Below are 23,811 nucleotides of genomic sequence, written 5' to 3'. Positions count from 1 at the left end.
AAGTCATGGAAAACAACGAAATATGAAGTATTTACATACATAAGTTACTACAGGTACCTTCATACCTTGTATCTTCAATATAGGTATGTCCACTAACTTTACTGGCATGTCGCCAACGCCGTATTTCTTCAGATCGCAATTTATTAAACTAGCTGTACGATACGAGGAACGTGCCAATACTGCCCATTCCGGGATCTCTAACGATATTTACTCGCCTTAAACTCTTTTTCGCCCTGGGAGCCTGATATTGACATTGATTAATAGATATTGAGGAGGTACAACAAATTGAGGTATCGAATAAAGTTTCATTCACGAAGATCTCTTTCCCTGCCTTTTTCAAATATTTATGTCGTTTGAGTACCTACCTACATAATACCCACCTGTTTTTACGGTCTTTTATTTCATATGCTCTTCATTGTATAGCTCTGTCTTCTCTGATTAACAAATTACATTTCTGTGACAAAAATTGGTGATAAAAAAGTGTAAGTAGTTTTACACCAAGTTGGCAGCAAGCAAAATTTACACTCAATCTTATTTAAAACGTCAAACTTCAATAAAATGATGACGTTTAGGTTTAACTCTTTACTCTTGCACTATTGGTGCTATCAAAATCGCTACTAACTTAGTTTAGTTTGTCTCTACGTATATATCGTAAACTATTACTGTTGTATCTACTTTCGATTACCATAATCATACGGGTATCATATGGGTATTACCGTAAGCCGTATGAACTACCATGACATTAAGCCAAACGGAGCTCTTATGCAACTTGCACCACTGAACACTACGATTTATGGCGAAGGACCGCGAAAGTAGTTTACAGTGTTCACATGCATATGGGTTGCGAAACTATCGGGGCTCAGCCCAGATAGATAAGCGCAATCAGACCACCGCCTCTAGGGGCAGCATACACATTTAAAAATTTGATATTGATTTGATATAACTTATGACCTTTTTAGTGCAAAATGTTTTTCCACGAACGTTTTATGCTATTTCAGCAGTTTCAGTACCTACGAGAAGTACTTACTATGAACGAATACAAAGAAAAACTATTACGCACTAGGTTACATCTGTACTATAGTGATGCCAATATCCAAAGTGATGATTTCACAAGTTTGTGAAGAAATTTGCCTTTTGACAATTATTACATAATTCATATTGTATCGTCATGACATCTTATAACTCTTATAAGAGCGCTGTTCGAATACAGCAGTTTCAGCGCATCGGGTTTACGCTTCTATATTGGTGGGATTTGAGTAATATCAAATCAAAATAAAAGGGTTTAAATGTGAATGCCACTGCAGGCTAATAGATAACTATGTAGTAGATTCAGTCTAGTACTATGCAGGTTCAAGCCACTCAAGCTAGGTAGCTTGCGTTGCGTACCAGTTAACAGGATTAGTCGATGTTCCTCGTTTTATTATAAATCCTTGCAGTGCTGTTATGCAAAGCTAGGAATTGAAGTAACAGTAACAAAACCCAGAAGTTGTTTTGTGGAAAAATATACAAAATAGGTTTTTGGAAACTTGAATGCTAAATGTTTCCAAAAACCTGTCTTTGCATGGATAGATGATATGGGGCATTGAAAAATAGAAGAACTGAAGAGAAGACTGTATATTTATTTAACAATTAATGTAACGCTATTCGTTCAATGCTTCTAAACCTAAAACGTAAACTATCTAATAAAAACGAGTATCATTTTTTGGTACGTAGATGAAAGAACAAGTTAAAATTGCATGCCATTAATATTTTTAGTTGTCAAAACATTGAGGTATATGTACTACGTACTAGAGGCGACGTTGCTAAGAGAATTTTTACACACCCCACTGCGGTCCAATGGACCGCAACGTTGTCAGTCCTTACCAGGTCCTTGCGGTGCAGTGACGTGCTGTGATGCACATACTTTCCACGTGAATAATGCCTTCTTGTGTGCTTAAAAATTGTACTAATCACTCGAGGAAATCAAATAAAAGCCAAGGTGTGACATTTCATCGGTAAATTAAACAAAAAACTCGTCTATAATATTTTAAGATTGAATATTCTACAAACTCGCGAGCGGGAGCGACACTGCCGCCATTTTGGTGACGCAATCATAGACTATAAAAAGTTAACCGCGCAGATGTGCCATTTACACTGTTCCTACTAGTGTGTTTCACCTCTAATATAGTTGCGAAATATAAATATTTCTATTTGGAAAATTATTAAGTAACTACTTACTATTTCTAATTATGTTACTAAAATATAAAAAAAGTTTATTTGTTTAATACGAGTATATATAGTTAATAGTTTTTGAGTAAAATTGTATTTTTAGCACGCTCACTTTTTGCAGTTTTCTTCGGCCTGGTCATGAAAAAAGGGAACAATTGATACGCTTTGTCCAAAAAAATCGTGCTGAGGAAACTTGGTTACCAACTGACCACTATATGTGTTCATTATGTATATTAGAAGAAGAAGATAAATACAGCACAATTATTTTGTATTAATATTTTAAAGAAGAAGATAAATACAGCAAAATTATTTTGTATTAATTTGTATTGTTTAAGTTGTAAATAAATAAATAAGTTTGACTAGAATATCCGTATTTTATTTAACTATAATGTAAAATTCCCGTTAGGCAGAATATAATAATGTGTCACATCTGGTGGTAGACCTACTCTACGCGTAAATAACCGCTCCCCGCACCCCGCGCATTTGTCAGCATGTGCAGAGTTTTCGCTTGGCAACGTCGCCTCTAGTACGTAGTACATATACCTCAATGTGTCAAAATAATATATTTTTACCAACCGCTTATTATGTTGTATGAGAGAAATGTTTAATATTGAATTTCGGCATGGGTCTAAAATTGGACTGATCGGATCTATTCCTAGAACTAACGCCAAACTTTCAAATCGGCCTTGATTGGTTTGTCGGCGAATTGGATGACACCCATTGGGCTTTTATAAAGCAACGTAGGTAGACTATAGTAGGACGCGTAATAACTTACCGAATAAGGTGCACTGGTTCCGTCCTTGACCGAGTGTCTTCACTGTGGTTTGGTTTTTAGTTTATTTTATATACACCGTGTTTCCGGTATCACTCAAAACCTCAGACACCCCAACTGATTTTTATTTTTTTAAACGTATCTAGAATATTCATTTTTTAATTTGATGATTATTATTTTTTTAAATTGAATATTTAATTTTCTGTGCAGCTCTACTCGACTTTTAACTCTACACAAAAAAATAATTGCTAGCTACCATCGTAAACCTTAAAACTGATTAATTGTGTACATTACTGCAACGACATAAGGTTTACCAATAGACAGCTATGTCACTGAAAAGCACGTTAAACTGTGTCACCAGTAAACTTCAAATTGGACAGGAGACGCAGTAAGCAAATTTAAACCTAACATTCAACATGACAAGGTTGTAATTAGGTAAGAGTTCAATTTGTTATGACTTATGATAAACTTTAAAATTAAAGTGACGCACAACGTCAAACTCGTAGTGGAAAAAATAATCGTCCAAGTAACCAGCCAGTATTAATACCCCTAAATACTGAAAAAGGTATACAACCTCTAGCAATATGATATTCACAATGTTGTATTACGAATTTGTAGAATGGGCACGTAAACAATAACTAATAATACAAATTAAAACAAAAAATATTACCCCCATCAAGATATAGCTCAATCGATTCTACTCTCGATTCTGAACAAACGGTTTTCAGGTTTTTAGTGTTAAGTGAAACACGGTGTATTGATTGGGATCCCTTTAGTTATCATCAGTTTTTCTTTCTAAGGGCCACTCGCACCGACGAAAATGGAGGGTTAACCCACCATTTTGTATGAAATTTGACAGATGACAGCTCACTAACCCTGAGTTCACTGATTGGTGCAAGTGGGCCTAATTGACTTTTGTTTTTAAACCTTATCGAAACCATCCGACAAAGAGGTCAGTATATTTTACCAAAGAGGTTTTAGTCGAGGCATAAATATGTATAGGAAAATTTCAAAAAATGATCTTATTATTATGAGGTTTGTGATGGATAGCTACCTATTGTATGTTTAATAATACTGGATATGTCAGCTACGCTATCAATAATATCCATATACATGCTGCATCTGATTGCACTGAATTGCATATACATACTGGTATACGTGTATGTATAGTCGATTAAATTAAAGTAAAGCTGTGATCGGTCTAATTCGAATATGTGTTGTTGGTGCTGTGATGTATCAAAGTTCCTTCTTAAGAATTGACATTAATAAAACTGTGTCCTTCTTGTTACAGCAACGAGTGGGTCCGGTAGCGGGCCGGGGGGAGGCGAGAAGCGAGGCGGGGCGATGTAACACCGCACGCGCCGCCACAGAGGAGGCTCATCAAAGTCGACTTCGACAACCTAGAGGTGAGTCAACTATAGTTGTTACACGAGTGGGTTTGGTAGCGGCCGGGAGGAGGCGAGACGGGGCGATGTCACCCCGCACGCGACGCCACAGAGGAGGCTCATCAAAGTCGACTTCGACAACCTAGAGGTGAGTCAACTATAGATGTCACAGGAGTGGGTTTGGTAGCGGCCGGGAGGAGGCGAGACGGGGCGATGTCACCCCGCACGCGCCGCCACAGAGGAGGCTTATCAAAGTCGACTTCGACAACCTAGAGGTGAGTCAACTATAGATGTCACAGGAGTGGGTTTGGTAGCGGCCGGGAGGAGGCGAGACGGGGCGATGTCACCCCGCACGCGCCGCCACAGAGGAGGCTTATCAAAGTCAACTTCGACAACCTAGAGGTGAGTTAACTATAGTTGTTACACGAGTCAACTATAGTTGTCACACGAGTGGGTTTGGTAGCGGCCGGGAGGAGGCGAGACGGGGCGATGTCACCCCGCACGCGCCGCCACAGAGGAGGCTCATCAAAGTCGACTTCGACAACCTAGAGGTGAGTCAACTATAGTTGTCACACGAGTGGGTTTGGTAGCGGCCGGGAGGAGGCGAGACGGGGCGATGTCACCCCGCACGCGCCGCCACAGAGGAGGCTCATCAAAGTCGACTTCGACAACCTAGAGGTGAGTCAACTATAGTTGTTACACGAGTGGGTTTGGTAGCGGCCGGGAGGAGGCGAGACGGGGCGATGTCACCCCGCACGCGCCGCCACAGAGGAGGCTCATCAAAGTCGACTTCGACAACCTAGAGGTGAGTCAACTATAGTTGTCACACGAGTGGGTTTGGTAGCGGCCGGGAGGAGGCGAGACGGGGCGATGTCACCCCGCACGCGCCGCCACAGAGGAGGCTCATCAAAGTCGACTTCGACAACCTAGAGGTGAGTCAACTATAGTTGTTACACGAGTGGGTTTGGTAGCGGCCGGGAGGAGGCGAGACGGGGCGATGTCACCCCGCACGCGCCGCCACAGAGGAGGCTCATCAAAGTCGACTTCGACAACCTAGAGGTGAGTCAACTATAGTTGTCACACGAGTGGGTTTGGTAGCGGCCGGGAGGAGGCGAGACGGGGCGATGTCACCCCGCACGCGCCGCCACAGAGGAGGCTCATCAAAGTCGACTTCGACAACCTAGAGGTGAGTCAACTATAGTTGTCACACGAGTGGGTTTGGTAGCGGCCGGGAGGAGGCGAGACGGGGCGATGTCACCCCGCACGCGCCGCCACAGAGGAGGCTCATCAAAGTCGACTTCGACAACCTAGAGGTGAGTCAACTATAGTTGTCACACGAGTGGGTTTGGTAGCGGCCGGGAGGAGGCGAGACGGGGCGATGTCACCCCGCACGCGCCGCCACAGAGGAGGCTCATCAAAGTCGACTTCGACAACCTAGAGGTGAGTCAATCATAGTTATTAGTTTCTTTTACGAGAGGGACCCGTAATGGACTGGCAGGAGGCGAGGCAAAGCAATGTCCTTATCTCTATGGGTGCTTCTCAGCATGCCTCGGGCATGACAAGCACAGCATTCTAAATGTTTTCTACTTTCACGGCTGTGTCATAATAACTTTTGCTCAAAAACATATATCACACAAAGCATTATTCTTCATCCTCGAAACATTAATCATGTAAAGCTTTTTAGGTACATTCAACTTTAACGCGGCATGAAAACATGTAATTACCATAATACTCACAAAAGTGTACTGAATACCCACCCGAGAACGTGTAACCGCTTATCTAGTGAACACGTGTAAGGATCTGGGGGGGTTACCATGAAGTACTAATACTAAAACCGTTCAGTTTAGGTCGAAAGACAGGGACACAGCACACCTCTCCGTCCCCCTCTCTCGGCTTAAACTGAACGGCTTTACTACTTCATAGTAACCCCTCTGAAGTCAGTGGGGACCTATAAGTTAGATTGTTATTGAATTAACCCTCCAAAATGAGGTCGGAGTTTCTAGGCATTTTCGTGGTAAGTACATTTTTGTTTCTATCTCCTAACGCATACGTACACTGAAATCTAATCAAGTAGATGAAAAGAGTAAATTAGATTCGTCACCGTCACCCACGCCACGCGTCAAATGTCATGATTGGTTTGTACAAAAATGTGTCTAACGCCGTGGCTTGCGTGGGCGACGGCGATGCGACGCATACGAAATCAAACCTTATCGATATGGAAGTATGAGACGCGACGGCGACGGTCGCGCGACCATCGCCCACGCAAGACACGGCGTTACATGTGATTTTGCTCGTGGTTATTGAAATTTACTGCTGCAGAGAAGCTTCCAAAGCGTTACAATGTTGCCTCAAATATTTCGTACACAAAGCATAAAGTTAGTAGTATTACAGCTGCAAGTCACGCAGCAGACGTATCAATAAAATTTAACGAACGCTTTAATGGTGACAGACGGTTTGATGCAACCGGCCCTTTGTCTGTATTGGAAACCCATTTAGCAGCCCGTAAAATCAGGCATAGTTATTGATTTAGAACGTCCAGGTGTCTCAGATAGGCTTGTGTTTGGTAATTTTGTATTGTTATGCTTTGCCCTTATTTTCACCCACCATTCATAAATCCCACAATGCTTTTGTAGTGAAAACCCAATTCGCAACCTCCAGACGTCTGCATCGAGAGACTTTTGTTTGATAACAATGATAACTTATGTCTGTCTCTGCATGTGACTGCTCTACCTCGTCAGCAAAACCGAAAAGTTATCGATTTAGCACACAGTTGAGTCCTTCTTATTGAAAACCCATCCGCAGCTCGTAAAACCAGGCGCAGCTATTGATTCCGAACGACCAGACGTCTGGACGGTAGGCTTTTGTTTGACAACTTTGTACTGCTCTTCCCTCTGGATGCCGCGCGACGATTCTAAATCTAAATGTAAGGTTCTAAGACTTCTAAGATATGAACTTGAATGTTTTGCGATGTTTGAAGGATGAGTGTGTGGATCATTTGTCAAGACATAATAATTATATAAATTCATCAAAACAGACCAGTTCATTTTAGATTCCATTAACTCTCAAATAGTCCTTACACCCTGGCGGGTGCTGCCTCTGCGTATGTCCCATGATATGGGCAAGGGCAACATCCGCTCGGTGTACCCCTTACATTTCATTAAAGTGTCGAAAGGGCCTCTACGCGTTGGCTTCGGCCCCGCGCACGCCTCCCAAAGGTCCGGAATACCATTGTTCCGTGATGGGAAAGATATAAATTAAACGAACAAAAGCTTTCAAAAGTTTTATCCGAAACCATATGTTGATTCAACATTCTAGTCCAAGAACTAAGTAAGACCCAGCTCCTAGCAACAATAATTATCGCCACTTAGCCTCTCCGGCTGTACATAACTGTGCAAACATCCCGTACTCCAGTACAACTGTGTAAATAAGTGTCACCATTCACAGATATCACCCTCTACCATACATACTGTCCAGTATGACTCTGACCTTTGAACACCTATAACATTCACAAAGATACGGGTCAAGCTATATTAAAGAAGAGTCCTCAAATGAGTAGAACTGTTTTATGAATATCTGGTGCCTGGCTTTGGCCCAGTTTGTGAAATAACGGAAGGCACGTGAAACTCTTATTTCCGAGTCGTTTTGACGTTTTCAGTTGTTTTTTTTAAGCTTTTACCGCTTCAGGTATTTGTGTCAGTTTACATTAGGGCTCAGATGCCTTTTTTATGAATATAAATGCAAAACCGAGTTGCTTAGCGTGATACAGGTGGTCCAGTAGGTTCTACTGATGTACGTACATATGTTGTTGAAAATGTTCAGAATGTGTGAGTTTGTAAATCAAAACTATGAGGATGTTTGTGATTTTTATTTAATTTTGTAACATTAGATTAGGCAAAACATCTAATTGTGTCGCTTAACTTCAAACTGGGGTGAATCCATTCTGCTATACGGTTGATTATCTTTCAGATCATATTACATTTTTTATATATTCAACCTTAAATCATAATGGATATTAGGTACCCAAGTTTGAAGCTAAGCGACACAATTGTTCTTAATATTGTTTATTTTAAAGCAAACTGTAGATTAAGGACAAGTGTTCCAGTTTAGAAGAATGGATAAAATAATTAGTACCTACGTTTAGCAACGGACAGTTAACATAGCTCTTAATGTTTGTATAAAACGGTCGTCGATCCATATTCCGGCGCAACATTAACTAGCTTAATGTATATTATTAAATAGTGTTCCTGTCCTAGGTATATATTTTATTGTGTAGATACTAACTGAGTTAGGTCCGTATCTCAATAGAGACGTTCCAATATAATCCGAACTGGGTACTATATTTATTCAGCGTCAAATTAAGCCCTCTAATCTTGAGAATAGCATCCGCTAACATGAAACCAAGTTTTAGACCTTATAACAAATATATAGTATACAAAATAGTGGAAACTGTCCCGTTTCACGGATTTAGACGGAGGTTTTAGTAACCCTTTGGATTTAAGTCACGTTCTTATTAAGACGATTACCGAGCTAAATCTAGCACGTGAGGCAAAGTACGGTTTACATTCTAACGTTTATTTCTATTTACCTGGATTTCTATGAAACAGGAGTTTTAGGGCATTATTTTAGTGTTTAGGAGTCTGTTTTCTTGAGGATTTGTCAGATAACGCCCAGACCTCACTAGGCAATGTATCAAAAATTTTCGATGACGCTTGTAGATCTTATAACACGGGGGGCCTCATATTGTATCAATGGCATAGGTACCATGAAACGCAAAAAAATGTTTTGTACAGTTATGATTAAATCATTTATCAATAGCCATGGGAAAGAATTGACTTTTATTTATGTTTTTATAAGTGACTAGCTTTTGCCCGCGGCTTCGCTCGCGTTAGAAAGAAACAAAAAGTAGCCTATGTCACTCTCCATCCCTTCAACTATCTCCACTTAAAAAATCACGACAATTCGTCGCTCCGTTTTGACTTGAAGGACGGACAAACAAACAGACACACACACTTTACCATTTATAATATTAGTAGGGATTCTCAGATAAGCCCAGACCTCAGTCGGCAATGTATCAAAAATGCATGTAATGCAATGCATGTATCGATGATGCTTGTAGATCGCATAACATGCGGGGCCGCATCTATCCACATATTTTATCAATGGCATAACTATGAAAAAGGAAAAATTGTTTCGTACAATTTTGGTTATCATTTATCAACAGCCATAGGAAAGAATTGACTTAGTTTCACTATTATTATTTGTTGCTAGAGCTCCCTGACATATAATATTAAGTAATTAAGATATATTTATAGTTTTGTAATTAATTGTCATTCAATGTGTACAATGCTCATGACATGTAACCTGGTGTTATTAATAAACTATCTGTATCTGTATCTGTATCTGTGCTTTTACATTTTTTTACATTATAAATGACACAAAGACAGTTATTAGTATTACAATAACAGTTTCGCCCTAGCCCGAGGCTTTTCTTTGGTTAAATTATATCATTAAAATATCGTTTAAAAATGAAAGTAAAGTCTTCTCACACCTCTACTTTTAATATAGTCGTGGTTGAAGCTTAAAACGCAATCCTGACTTTTGCCAAGCTAATCCAAGGACGTCTTGGATCTTACGGGTTATTAAACTTCATCCAAACAGCCGTTTCGTTAATATTCAGTGAACTCTGTGGCTACTATGAGTTTTTTAAACGTTATTCGTTAGTGTGTACGTCACGGAAATGGACCTTCATTGTATGGAGAAAGTGAACAGCGCTCCCAAAGGGCTATCTACTTGGGTGCTATAACCATTTTCTCCCGAACTCAACACGTCAACACAGCGCGCGAACGCGGCCCCGACTGTCCAGCCCAATACTTACCAGTTTCGCATGTATTTGGTGCATATGGAGAGTAGTTTTCGACACACCGCGCGGAGTTAAGTTTGTTAGAAGAGTTATTACTGCTTTATACTGTGCGACTATGGTCCAAAGCTCCCAACTATGGTCCACAGCTCCCAACTATGGTTCAAAATTAACTGAAACATTCCATTAAGGTGTGCCTTTTACTATTTTTTTTTGTAGTTCTAAGGCTGATTTACCGGGAACAGTGGAAATCTTTCCTAAGAGCCCTATGCTCCTGATGAGGGACAACAGGGTATAATCATCATCATCAAGGCTGATTAATCTATATAAATAAATGAAAATACTTGGACTCAACTAAAAGGATACCTACTTAAATTCTTTTTGTGACCATAGTTGCGGTATTGGACTGGGTAGTCTTAATACGAGACCAAAAAAAAAAAACTTCGTGTCGTATACGAATATGTCATGAAAAATTTATGATTTTTTTGATCGCGATTACGCAATCGCGTAACATTCTTATAGCTGATGGTAAGAGGTGTGTGGTTTATTGACACATTTAGCTCCGTTCCACCTCATTAGGCCACCGACGAAGTGATTACAAAGTTGTATGTAACTCAAAACATGTAAGCCTTTTTACGTCATAATAAAGGGCTGAAATTTTAGGCTTGAATTTGTCCTCATTAAAATGTGAATGAAATATTCTGCCCTGTGTCTTTGATTTAATAAAAAGTACTTGCTGTAATGTGATTTTGTTCATAATAAACTGACTTTGTAGATGTGAACGCACTGTAATAAGATCGGCTCAAGTTAACTGAGTTGATGGATTTTATTAATAACCTAATGATTAACTTAATTACTAGCTTTTGCCCGCGGCTTCGCTCGCGTTAGAAAGAGACAAAAAGTAGCCTACGTCACTCTCCATCCCTTCAACTACCTCCACTTAAAAAATCACGTCAATTCGTCGCTCCGTTTTGCCACAAACAAACAGACACATACACTTTCCCATTTATAATACGAGTATTAGTATGGATCTATGGATATACAGGGTGAAAAAATCGAATGCCACATGGATGGCAACTACCTTAAATATTGTAAATAGCACATTTTGTGTAAGGGAGACTTTCCTTTGTTTTTAAAAACAATAAATTCTGCATTGAAGGATTTATGAAAAATCGCTTGCCTCAGTCGGGACTCGAACCGGTCAAATGTGACAAAAAATAACGTGCCAAATTTTCATGGCCTTCCGTTATTCTGATTGTATTTGTTATTTAGAGAAAAATGAACCTTATTAGTAACCCTTTCAATCTGCATCATAAAATACGGCACGTTATTTTTTGTCACATTTGACCGGTTCCACAGAATATATAATAGTACAAGTACAGAAGGCCCACTGCTTTGATGTTCACGAAATGCCGCCTTTTTAAATGCCTACAAAATTCTAACAAAGAAACGAGCCGCACGTGCGCAGCGTCGGATGATAGGGTTGCCTATGGATTAAAACGAATTAATTCTCAGATAAAATGTTATATTATTTATTCAAGTCTTGACTACTTTCTAGGTCTATATACAGTATTTATATATTTTTGTTTAAGCCTTCAGCATCACAAGCCTTATTGAACATTTACTTGGGACTTAATCAATAAGATCTGTGTAAGATTGTCCTATTTTATTCATGATGTCTATTTAACTAAGCATTATTAGCCATTCCACACGTGGACATCGCATATGAACCTTAAAAAAAAACTCGCGACGTAAAGTAACAATAGAAAGTGCGAACGTGCGTTCCGTGAGAACGCGCGCCACCCCTGATTAGGCCGCGAACTCGCGGCCGCCAGCATGTACTTGTAGCGCGGCGATAGAATCGCAGAGTGAGCCGCCCCTGCCGGTTCTAGTCCCGACTGAGGCAAGCGATTTTTCATAAATCATTAACTGCAGAATTTATTGTTTTTAAAAACAAAGGAAAGTCTCGCTTACACAAAATGTGTTATTTACAATATTTAAGGTAGTTGCCATCCATGTGGCATTCAATTTTTCCACACTGTATATGTATTTTAGGAATAGATGTTTCAATGCAATTAAGTATGTACATACTTATCTGTAAAATGCCCTTTTTGCAATAGGTACTATTAATTATTTAATTATGAAACCCCATTCAAATAAGAGAGGCGGATTGATAAAACTCAGTTGGGATTTAATTTTTCGTAGTAGGTAGGTAGGAGGTACAAATGGTACAATACTAAACGATATACCTAGTATCTAATTAAGACCGCCATATAGCACCATATGTACGTTTGCACAAGACAAAAAGTTGATTCATAAAGAAAGTAAGCCAAAAAAGGGACTGTGTCAGATGACTAACGCGGTTATCACTCTGATGCTAATCCGCTGTGTGAGTGAGATAACACTATGTAATATAACGAGGTCTTTCTCTCACATCAGAGAGTCATATGTATCGACATTCAATGTTAGTCTTTTGAAGACCGGTCTGGCTTCTACCTATTAAGCCGGTGGCAGGACCATCATATCGGTCGAATCCCGGTATCTTATCTTACCTTAAATCTGCGGGGATACACTTCAACCCATCGGGATCTTTTGTGCCATTACCCCCCACAATCCTTCAGGTATTCAGGAGCTTCTCGATCATCTCCACGTATCGGATGATGAGGCTCATGAGTAGCTCTCTGAAGTCCTTCGGTACCAGGTCGTCGAATCCCGGTAACTTTTATTTGTGTGATGAGCACAGATATTTCTTCTTCATGGAATTTTATGTATATATTTGTACTTTCATGATAAATGTCGTTGTCTAAGTCTACACAAGCCTTCTTGGGCTTACCGTTGGGCTTACTCAATCTGTGTTTTTTTTTTTTTCATTTCATTTCATTTATTTTAGCATACATAAGCATTACAGTGTTAACCAAAGCGCTTATATACTAGTCACCTTAACACTAAAAATATATTATTATTCATTACTTATCATTATCACAAAAGTTGTTACACTTGTTAGGTTGTCACATCATCGTTATTGTTGGGATATCATAAATACCTCAAATACTAAAAAGTATGGCCAAGTTCGTGCGACATAACGGCATGGAAGATCGCAGTTAGGTATTTTATTAGCAACTTTAGTGAGTTCATGCTTTGCGTGATGAGTGAATCAGTCAGTAGGTACATTTCATTAACCTTGGATGTAATGGTGACATTAGAAAGTTATGAAGGCTTTTGACGAAGTTATATCATTGTTTTGGTGGCACACCAAAGCAAAGTCGTATATTTTGAAAGGTTTGTGAAGTTAGGTCTTACAGCATTAGGACGTTTATTTATTTAAACTTTATTGCACAAATTTACCAAAAAAAGAGTACAAATGGCGGACTTAACGCCTTGGACATTCTCTACCAGTCAGTCATTGGGCTAAACAGAAAGCTTAAGCTTAAGCTTTTATAGATAGAAGCTAGGTTTTACATGAGATCTATAACGTTTTAACAACGCCACCCTATATCTTACAAATTTTCACAAGACAACAAGACAAGTATTTGGTGAGAAAATATGTTACTTTGATGGGAGGTGAATGAACTGTGTGAGAGATGATATGAATCGAAAGCGAGTTAATGATGAGATTGGTGAGATGACGGGCAATAAAGATGTATAGATGAGGAAGACATGCTCGATCCCGAGTGACTCGCTCGGATAAGCGAATGATGATGGGAAGGTCAGTTACTTGAAAGGATAATTGTGCTTTTTTTTTTTGAAATGGAAGTTCTTCCAATGCGATTTCCAACTGACAGCGCGTAACACTCAGTCAGTATTATGTTGCGTGAAATGCCGCTCACTCAGCGCGTAACATTCTGTCAGTGACTCACTCATTCCATTCATTCACTTATTCACTCTGTCAATGACAGAACAGAATGTCCGGAATGGTTTTGAACGGTGCAAAATGAGTTTATGTTTGTGTTTTCAATAATTTGAGCAAATAGCAATATAAAATATTTAAAGCAGTAAACAGATGGACGTAAACGTAACTAAACGCTTTAAAGCGTGACGGCCACTTGACAACATGTTTTTGAGGTTATGTTATGATACGAAGTTTCACTTCTTTCGCGGGGAGGGACTCCATGCACTGTTTTTAGGGTTCCGTAGTCAACTAGGAACCCTTATAGTTTCGCCATGTCTGTCTGTCCGTCCGTCCGTCCGTCCGTCCGTCCGTCCGTCCGCGGATAATCTCAGTAACCGTTAGCACTAGAAAGCTGAAATTTGGTACCAATATGTAAATCAATCACGCCAACAAAGTGCAAAAATAAAAAATTGAAAAAAATGTTTTATTAGGGTACCTCCCCTACATGTAAAGTGGGGGCTGATATTTTTTTTCATTCCAACCCCAACGTGTGATATATTGTTGGATAGGTATTTAAAAATGAATAAGGGTTTACTAAGATCGTTTTTTGATAATATTAATATTTTTGGAAATAATCGCTCCTAAAGGAAAAAAAGTGCGTCCCCCCCCTCTAACTTTTGAACCATATGTTTAAAAAATATGAAAAAAATCACAAAAGTAGAACTTTATAAGGACTTTCTAGGAAAATTGTTTTGAACTTGATAGGTTCAGTAGTTTTTGAGAAAAATACGGAAAACTACGGAACCCTACACTGAGCGTGGCCCGACACGCTCTTGGCCGGTTTTTTACGTTATTTTGTATGTCATATTTACCAAAGATATTGAGTCATGATAATACATATACATATTGAGTCATAATAAGTACATTTCGCCATACATATCATATAACCCCTGCTGCAGAGCGTAAATTATGAGCAGTGCCATTAATTTTGCAACGACCGTGTGAGTAACGTCCCGCAGTGGGCAGCATGCAGCAATGCGGTATCATCTGCAAGAGCTTATGAACGCATTTTTGCCATTTTTCTTGCCAAATTAAGATTTCAACAAAACATGATGGATGCCTCTGCATGGCGAACAAAGAGCTGGTAGCTACTTCGGCCAGAGGTTAAGTCTGGCTATCTAAAGGGGTAACGCTGCCAGCCTTCTAGGCACCATAAGTTTATAATTAACATGCATTAAATAACAAGATACAATTTAAGATGCAAAAGTGTTCATCAAAACAGACAGACTAGGTACTCTATGGAAATTACAAAGTACAAAGCTACTATAAGAGATGTTTATAGTCTCTAAGTGTACCTACATCTAAAAAACCGGCCAAGAGCGTGTCGGGCCACGCTCAGTGTAGGGTTCCGTAGTTTTTCGTATTTTTCTCAAAAACTACTGAACCTATCAAGTTCAAAACAATTTTCCTAGAAAGTCTTTACAAAGTTCTACTTTGGCGATTTTTTTCATATTTTTTAAACATATGGTTCAAAAGTTAGAGGGGGGGGACGCACTTTTTTTTCCTTTAAGAGCGATTATTTCCAAAACTATTAATATTATCAAAAAATGATTTTATAAGCCTATCCATAACCATAGCTCTTAACTCAGTATTTACAAGTCTTAAGCGCCACTAATATTCGTAGCTCTTACAACCTTTTTCAACTGAAGTATTCCCGCACATTATACAGGTGCAGTTGCATAAGCGAAGGGAAAGCCTTTTCGTGACGCAATGCACTTTGGCCTCGAGCCCTTCTGCTCTCGCTGCTTCCTTGCTCTCTCCTGTGACACGATTCTGCCATTACTCATTGTTTGGTCAAACATTTGTTTATGTGGAATATGGAATACCTTCATGGGGAAACGGAAATATATGGGTATACTTAGGCATGATATTTCTATGTTATTTATTAAACATATTATCTTACCAATAAAAAGGTGCCAATTTTAACTTCTGTTAAAAACATAACATTAAGTATGTATTTAAGTGCTAAGCTTGGGTTAATATATCCTTTTAAGTAGGTAAATATAGTCAAAATATCTAAAATTATCTTTTTTGCCACCAATATATCTCGTATTTTCACATCAATCCCGCTGTACCCTAATGGTACAAAAATAAAAGATATATAGTCGGCATGGAATTTTTTAATTGTCGTACATTTCATGGGTCAATGGTAGAACATCTTTTGTCGAGACTGAAGGTCACGACTTAACCAGCCAGACACACGTCCATGCCAAACTAAACTGCATACTTCAAATGAAACCAATATGTATGATCATTAAAGATACGTGTAACCTTTCTCTTTTGGGACACAAAAACCGAGGCCAGGCTTTGCAGCTTTGACTATTTGGTAATTAATGACACATGTGACCCTGTACTGGCATCAAATATATGTATATCTTTTCAGTCTAATTACAATGGTATTGAGTACAGTCATCAATACCTTTAGCACATTTACCTCTATTGTAGTCCGTGGTCATGCCTTGCGTTGCGGTTCGCCGGTTATTCCTATTTTTTTACAACAAGCGATCTATCAGTTTTTTTGACGTGTTAACACTACGATACGCTTTGCTGTCGATATCAAGATACTCGTCAATATTTCTTTCATAAGTATCCATTCTACCAAAATTTTGGAATGTTTGGTTCAAGGTTTTTTCATCATATTTGCGCAGGTGTCAGACGGACATAAAATTATTTAAGATTTGATAGATGGTTATAAAATGGAAGATAAAAACCTATCAATCTTCCCCCACTTTACTTACATGAAACTTCAGATATACCTAAACCGTTACTTGTCCTCAACCAAACCAAGCCTTTTGGTTTAGTATCTCAAATCATCGATTGCGTGTAAAACGCCATTATTTGCAAATTTTGCCAATTTAAAAACTGTTGCGTGTTCATCTTTACATTTTAAAACAATGCTTCAAGAGTAACCACTACTTACGTAACCACAAATCAATATTTTTATGGCAATAATTTTACGTTACATCACATTGTTTCCAACGATATGGGACCATGAGAATGCGGCGAAAAACTGCACAATCCATACAAGTTGAACGAAAACAAACCTAAATTTGTTTCTATAAAGTATTTTCTGCAGTCGCAAGGTAGTGTAGACTGCATGCAGTCTGCGTAATTCATAATAGCATATCAAAAGAACCGCATCCGACGTTTCGTCAACATTGCTTTAGTTACGAATAACTTTTACTTGGAATGGTGCTCAAACTACTTTTACAGACATAAATCTCAATGGTTAGTCGTTACAACATTTAAAAGGCATCTTTGCATCCGTAACTGATTAAATAAGTTTCACTAAAGGATAAATAAATCCGGTAATTTCTGTATTGATTACTCAATTCTGTCATAAATTTATATTATCACCTTTATCTTAAAATCTTGAAAATGGTGATAGGATTATTTATGATACACACATAGGCACTGGTCCCACCGCGAGCTAGTAAGCTATGAGCTATCGGCTATAAAAACGATCAAAAGATAAGCACTCCCGTGCAAATAAAAGAGACACGGTTATTTTGATAGCTCACTGCTGGGCGAGTAACTATAAACATCGCCGTGTCGCTTTTATTTGCACGGGAGCGCTTATCTTTTGTTCGTTTTTGTAGCCGATAGCTCATAGCTTACTAGCTCGCGGTGGGACCAGTGCCTTAAAGTAAAATCCATAATCCTACGGACCAAATTGACAAGTAATTGTGAACGAATGTTGCCACAGTTTGGCCAGTGTCGTTCTTATCGATATTAAAATTATTATTACATCGTAGATTTAAGGTGCACCCAGACGGGACAATGAAATTCGCAATTTGATCGGCTAATCAATATACCAACTTTTTCTGTGATTTCGACAGATCAAAAGGTCTGTAGACCGCTAATTAGAAATATTTTTTTTATTTCGAAGCAGCAATAATATTATTCGAAAATTATATAGATATTTATGATATACTTGCCATAGCGTGACAGATAATTTATTATCGTCGGACATGGTATTTTATTTTTTACCTACAGGCTCGGAAACCTTTTTATGTTTTAAAACTAGTGGGTAAAAATGCATGGTATCCATCCACTACCTCGAAGATACATAGAACAAACCAAAATGTGTACCTCTTATTTGAAACTCATATACTTATTCTTGATTTAAACTTGTCTGTTGTATGTACTTTATAACTTGTCGATATATTGTTATCGACATATACCCTTCCCTATTTTAATTTTGCTGTTCCTGGTATCATTTTACCTGTCAGTCATTTGTCAATTTAGTCCGTAGGATTATGAATTTTACTTTAGTCTTACATTTTTCGGGTGTCAAAACATGGATGAATCAGAAATGTCTATTTCATCTCGGACCACAGTGATAATTTGACACTTGACATTGACTATTTTCTGTCAATTTTTGGCTCAGGAAGAACATTTTTGGGAAATTGTCATTGTCAGGTGACAACTGTCACTTACGTGAAATACCTTAAAAAACGTTGTCAAATTGGTGTAACCAAATTAACATTTAATAAAAACAAAGCAGACATAAATTCTTTAATCCACATTTAGATTAAAAAATAAACGCCATCTTTGCCGCCGCGTTACGCAAAGTAATGGAAAAGCCCAAGCACGGCGGTATTTAATTTGATGGGAACGTTTATAATTCTCGGCAATTTAAAGGAGGCCACGGCCGTTCCGCACGTTTTTCACGGAAAATTGGGAAAGCTGGCGGTTTTTAGCGAAAATGTCAGTTTTAATAATCAAATAAGCGGAGTACCTGATGGAAATAACTTTAGCAGTCCGGTTCGGCTTCACCAGTGTTGGATACGATAGATGAACAAACACCTCGTTGATATCACTAATAACCCAAAATTCGGAATTTGGAAAAACCATTCAATTAGCGCTTCAAAAAGAACAGCACATTTGACTGACTCATATATCCCTATTAAAACTATCGTCACTTGGGTTGGGCGCTGGGTGCAACAACTGACACACATAAAACCAAATCTTACTTCAAAATCTTACAGCTTGGCAAAAAAGAGTAGAAATGGAACTAATTTTTTTATCATAGCAACACTAAACTGTTTTCAAATAAAAATGTCAAAATCTGTCAAAATAAATGTCATATACAAAGAAAAAATGACCAAGGCCTCCAAGTGTCCGATATTGGATTCGAACATAAGACTTTATTGCCACGGATATCAAACCACTCGGCCAACCGGTCACGGCGGCAAGGGTTGATTTTCAAGGATATGACACAATATATGTTTGAGGGATGTGGCTATAAAGTACGCTGGTTCGAATCCAGCATCGAACATTGGAGGCCTTGGTCATTTTTTCTTTGTATAACATTTATTTCAGTTTATAGTTAAATAATAGTCATGTGTCTACTAAAAAACACAAATTAAAATATTGGGTTGAAATAATTTAATTTGGTCTTAGAGTGTCAAAATAGTTGCTATATGAAGCCCCTATTATTTTCTACTCTACGCAGCGGAAGTCAATTGACTAAACTTTTCCCCCTCGTCTACAAGCATCCTATCCTATTGCCATGAGCTATCAACATAATAACGTCATCCATCTCTTTCTTTCCCAGGACGATGAAGACGAGGAAGACACAGAGACCTGCGCCAGTCCAGAAGTGTGCGCGCCGCAACCGTTCCCCAGGCACACGGCACCTCAACAGGCACCTAAACCTTGGAAGCGGACGGGTAAGGAGAACCGTAGCGTTTAAAAAGTTTCTTTATAGTATGAAATCATGAGCTTGAGGCCTGAAATTTGATACGCTAGTTATGACACTTATTTACTGTATAAAAGATCTGCTCGAGTCCAGAAGTATGTGCGTCGGAGCCGTTTCTGAGGAGGCACGGCAACAGGCGCCTAAACCTTGGAAGCGGACGGGTAAGGAGAACCGTAGCTTTTAAAAAGGTTCTTTATAGTATGAAATCATGAGCTTGAGGCCTGAAGTCTGTTATGCTAGGGTTATGAGACTATTATTTACTGTATAAAAGATCTGCTCGCGTCCAGAAGTATGTGCGTCGGAGCCATTTCTGAGGCACATGGCACCGCAGCAGGCGCCTACACCTTGGAAGCGGACGGGTAAGGGGAAATATACATACAAGGTAGCTATTACGTAAGAATGTTCTGAAGTGAGTTTATGAACATAAAGCCGGGAATCCTAAATGAAAGACGATCACGATCAATAACGGAATGTATTGGGGTATAATGTTTCATGACTGTGGTAATCTGGGAATAGCGCAGTCACTTTGTGCCTAACTCTGGACAGAAACCAGGTAACTACTGAAGAAGTTATATATAAATACTTTCGCAAAAGTGCGCTGGTTGCTAGCTTTCGCTAAAGTTTTAATGTAACCTTAAAGTAGAAACCTATAATGGAAACATGATTTCTTAGCTTCAACTTTTAATCCCAACTTAAAACAACTTAGAAGGACTCGTTAGTTTTAAGTCAGAACAGTTTTATATGCTCATGTACACCAGGATAGTATTAAGCACTTTTCCTTACCCATGCACACCTATGGCGGCGTTGGCAATGGAACAGAAGAGACACCCCCCCGCGCGCCTCCCCGCACGCGAATATCGCACGACGAGTACCATCAGTTCTGCGACGAAGCCCTAGAATGTATGAACGCATGACGTCACTTGCAATTGTTTTTAGTTCCAATTTCGAATTTGCTTTTTTACTTAGTTTGAATTTGGAATTCGATTCGTTCGGAAATCTGCACCGTTTGGTTTTGTTTCAGCTTTTGTTTACCATCACTGTAATGCCTACAATTTTGATGAACATGTCTTTGAGCCTGGCAAAAAAGAATATAAAATAATAGGGGCGCCACCGTCTATATAAACCGTTTTGCTTGTGGCAACTATTTTGACACTTCTGTATGAGAAAAAATTGTTGATATGAGTTGCGATTTTCACTCTTTTTTGCCAAGCTTTACGAGTATGGCCGAAAAAAAATCAGCATTGTTTTCGTGAACCTAAAGAGTTTGTCTTTAGGTACCTACTGTGAATCAAATTGAATCAATGCTATTTTAATACAAACAAAGAACTCAAAATAACCCGTCACATAACAAAAGGGCGATTTGTTTATTATGTTTTGAGATCTTTGTAAATTGTATGGTGATTATAATAAACAAGTGTAACAGTATAAACACTACAGTAGGTATTTAACATCGTTTTTAGTTCACAGTTTACGGTTTGATTTTGCAATAAGTCAACGTTTTCGCTTAGTTAACATACAACGCATTTTTCACGTTTTATTTGTTAGCAAATTATTTACACTTTGTAACATAATTCACAACATCAAAGTACTTTGATCATTGTCAGAGAACATTAAAAATATTTTAATCACATTTTTCAAACAAATATTTTGTAATACTTTTCACGTTTCATTTTACACGCTTTTACGTAGGTAGTACCTACAGACAGTTTGTATTCCATTTCTAGTAAAATTATTCCTTTGTATGTTAAATTAGGTATTTTACATTCTTTGTTTATAAAAACTAAAATATTCTTCTGTGTAAATATTATGCGAATTTCCCGGGAGTAAATGTTAACAAAGAATCTTATCTTGAAATTAATTATTTTATCCATTAGGTATTTAAATAAAAAACATTAGCTGAGTAAATAGATACCCACTGAAGTAAAAAACGCCTTTGAATTACTTTATGATATGCCCTTTAATTAAAGGTAATAATCCTGTCTCAAGATGACATTCAAAATCTTTGAAAAGCGTAATCTTTCACGCGTATCTACTAAGAAGAACAAAAGATCAAAGCTCCTTTTATAAGGCACCCTGTTTTTATGAAGAAAAAGTTCATTATAATTCACAAATATTTTCCTCTGACTAATGGACTTATTGAATAACTTATAAATGTCTAATGCAAGTTTTTATCTACAGCGTACGACTTGGCAACGCAATGTCCGTCTCGACGCGCCTCCATGCGTCGCCATACCGTGGCACACGCGCATCCCGTGTGCCCACCGATAGATGGCGCTCACTCCTTGCCACACTCAAGGTAAGACAGAGCACGACAGAATGACAAATTTCACCACGGTGACAATTGTCTCCTGACAGTGACAAATTGACAATTTCGATATAATTTGATGGTTCACAAGTCCACAATACACACAAACACTCACGTAACGCCCACAATAATATCTCTATCGTAGCTATATCTCTTATCGCTCTTGCGAATTGGTGCGACAGAGTCAGACTTCATTTCTGCTGGCGTTTCGCATCGGAGAAATGCCATTCGGCTACGGGGCCAGGAAGTGGACAAAAATTGTCAGATGGGAATTGTCATTGCGGTGAAATATTGGCACCTGTAATAACTTGTCACAGGTAGAAGTTCGTCTAAAAATGTTGTGACCACCTTCATTATTTTACTCTAGATCATTAATCACTGTGGCATTGCCTCCTACATGTTTTCTTATGCTTACATTTATCAGAAAGTAAAAGTGGTTTATGTATTGCATGACATGTGAAACAAAAAACGAATACTTGTAGAAATTACTACTTTGTAATGAAGCACTTGAACGAAGTTCGAGATTCGCATAAGCTAGTAATAGGTGGTAGTAAAAAGTACGTTAAAACTACATTAGAGGCCATAAGGGTCTATTAAAAGTTAAAACATGATAGAAACAGTACTAGAGAGAAGTTTAATAATAAAATGCTTTCGCTTAATGGCAACATAAATACTTATGAGCAGATTGTGCAACTTTTGCAATACCATCCAAACGGTACAAGTCCACTTCCTCGTTATTTAAGTGGACGTTTTAAACTAACTACGTTTTTTGACATATCTCTTATTCAAATATAAAATGAAACTATTAAATACATATCTGGGCCATTTTTTTTAAAGTTGTCCACCCCACTTTTTTTTTATTTGGATTTTTTTTATGTGGTTTCCAACTTTCCACTCAGAATCGCGAGCTCTTTCAATCCTAATAGGAGAAAAAAAGTGTCCCAAGGTTTTTTCCCGTTCCGTTACCATTTTTTATGTATGGCGGTAACGGAAGGTCTGAAAAATTTATGCAACATCGTAGTGTCGTCCCGTTTTCATACGTATACTCTGTCAAACCAGTTTGTCAGTAAATAAGAACAAAGAAAACTATAGGTACCTATCCTTTTCTCTAGCACCTTAAGGAAAAGGATGCATATAGTTTTCTTTGTTCTTATTTACTGACAGACTTGTTTGACACAGTATAGTAGTTAATAGTTATATTGATTAGAAAACGTCGACGCTGCAATGTTGCCATCTCTTAATTTCTACTTTTTTTTGTCAGACTGGATGTACCTCCTGCCCTGCCTATCATGTATTTTGTTTTTTTATTACCTACTTATTTCATTTTATGGTCTTAGTGTATAAGTTAAATATATTAAATCAAGATCAGAGATTTTTTAAGTAAGAATAACTTCCGTGCAACTGGTTAAAATGACGAGTTGTAGATATTTTCCGGTGGTTTACTTGGAAGATTCACAGAACGGGATCCTATTTAGATACGGATTGTTAACGATTATCCGGTAAGATGATTGGTTAGCTGTTTAGATAACGTTTGTTTGAATAAAAACATTACAAACTTCTGGCCCGGCAAATAATTGCTATTTTTAATCAAAATGTTACTTATAAAATCTTAATTTGATTGCGTCTCAGTATGGAGGTACCTACTTTTCCATAACAAAAGGGTAATTTCATTCATTGCGTAGTTACCTTGT

At 38.3% G+C, this 23,811-nt stretch overlaps 1 protein-coding gene across 1 annotated transcript in view; it reads left to right on the top strand.

Annotated features, from left to right (window-relative positions):
• The window catches only part of LOC125227064 (protein spire-like), a 50,430-nt gene that overhangs the window by 16,706 nt on the left and 9,913 nt on the right, over positions 1-23,811 (top strand). The window contains exons 3-7 of the mRNA XM_048131255.1: positions 4,272-4,326; positions 4,538-4,640; positions 19,672-19,786; positions 20,635-20,715; positions 21,994-22,111. Of these exons, the coding sequence (XP_047987212.1) occupies positions 4,272-4,326; positions 4,538-4,640; positions 19,672-19,786; positions 20,635-20,715; positions 21,994-22,111 (472 nt within the window). The remainder of the gene's footprint in view (positions 1-4,271; positions 4,327-4,537; positions 4,641-19,671; positions 19,787-20,634; positions 20,716-21,993; positions 22,112-23,811) is intronic.

The sequence above is a fragment of the Leguminivora glycinivorella genome, chromosome 6 (assembly GCF_023078275.1).
Source record: "Leguminivora glycinivorella isolate SPB_JAAS2020 chromosome 6, LegGlyc_1.1, whole genome shotgun sequence".
NCBI lineage: Eukaryota > Metazoa > Arthropoda > Insecta > Lepidoptera > Tortricidae > Leguminivora > Leguminivora glycinivorella.
The sequence above is the reverse complement of the archived record's forward strand: the minus strand, read 5'-3'. Positions and strand labels throughout refer to the sequence as shown.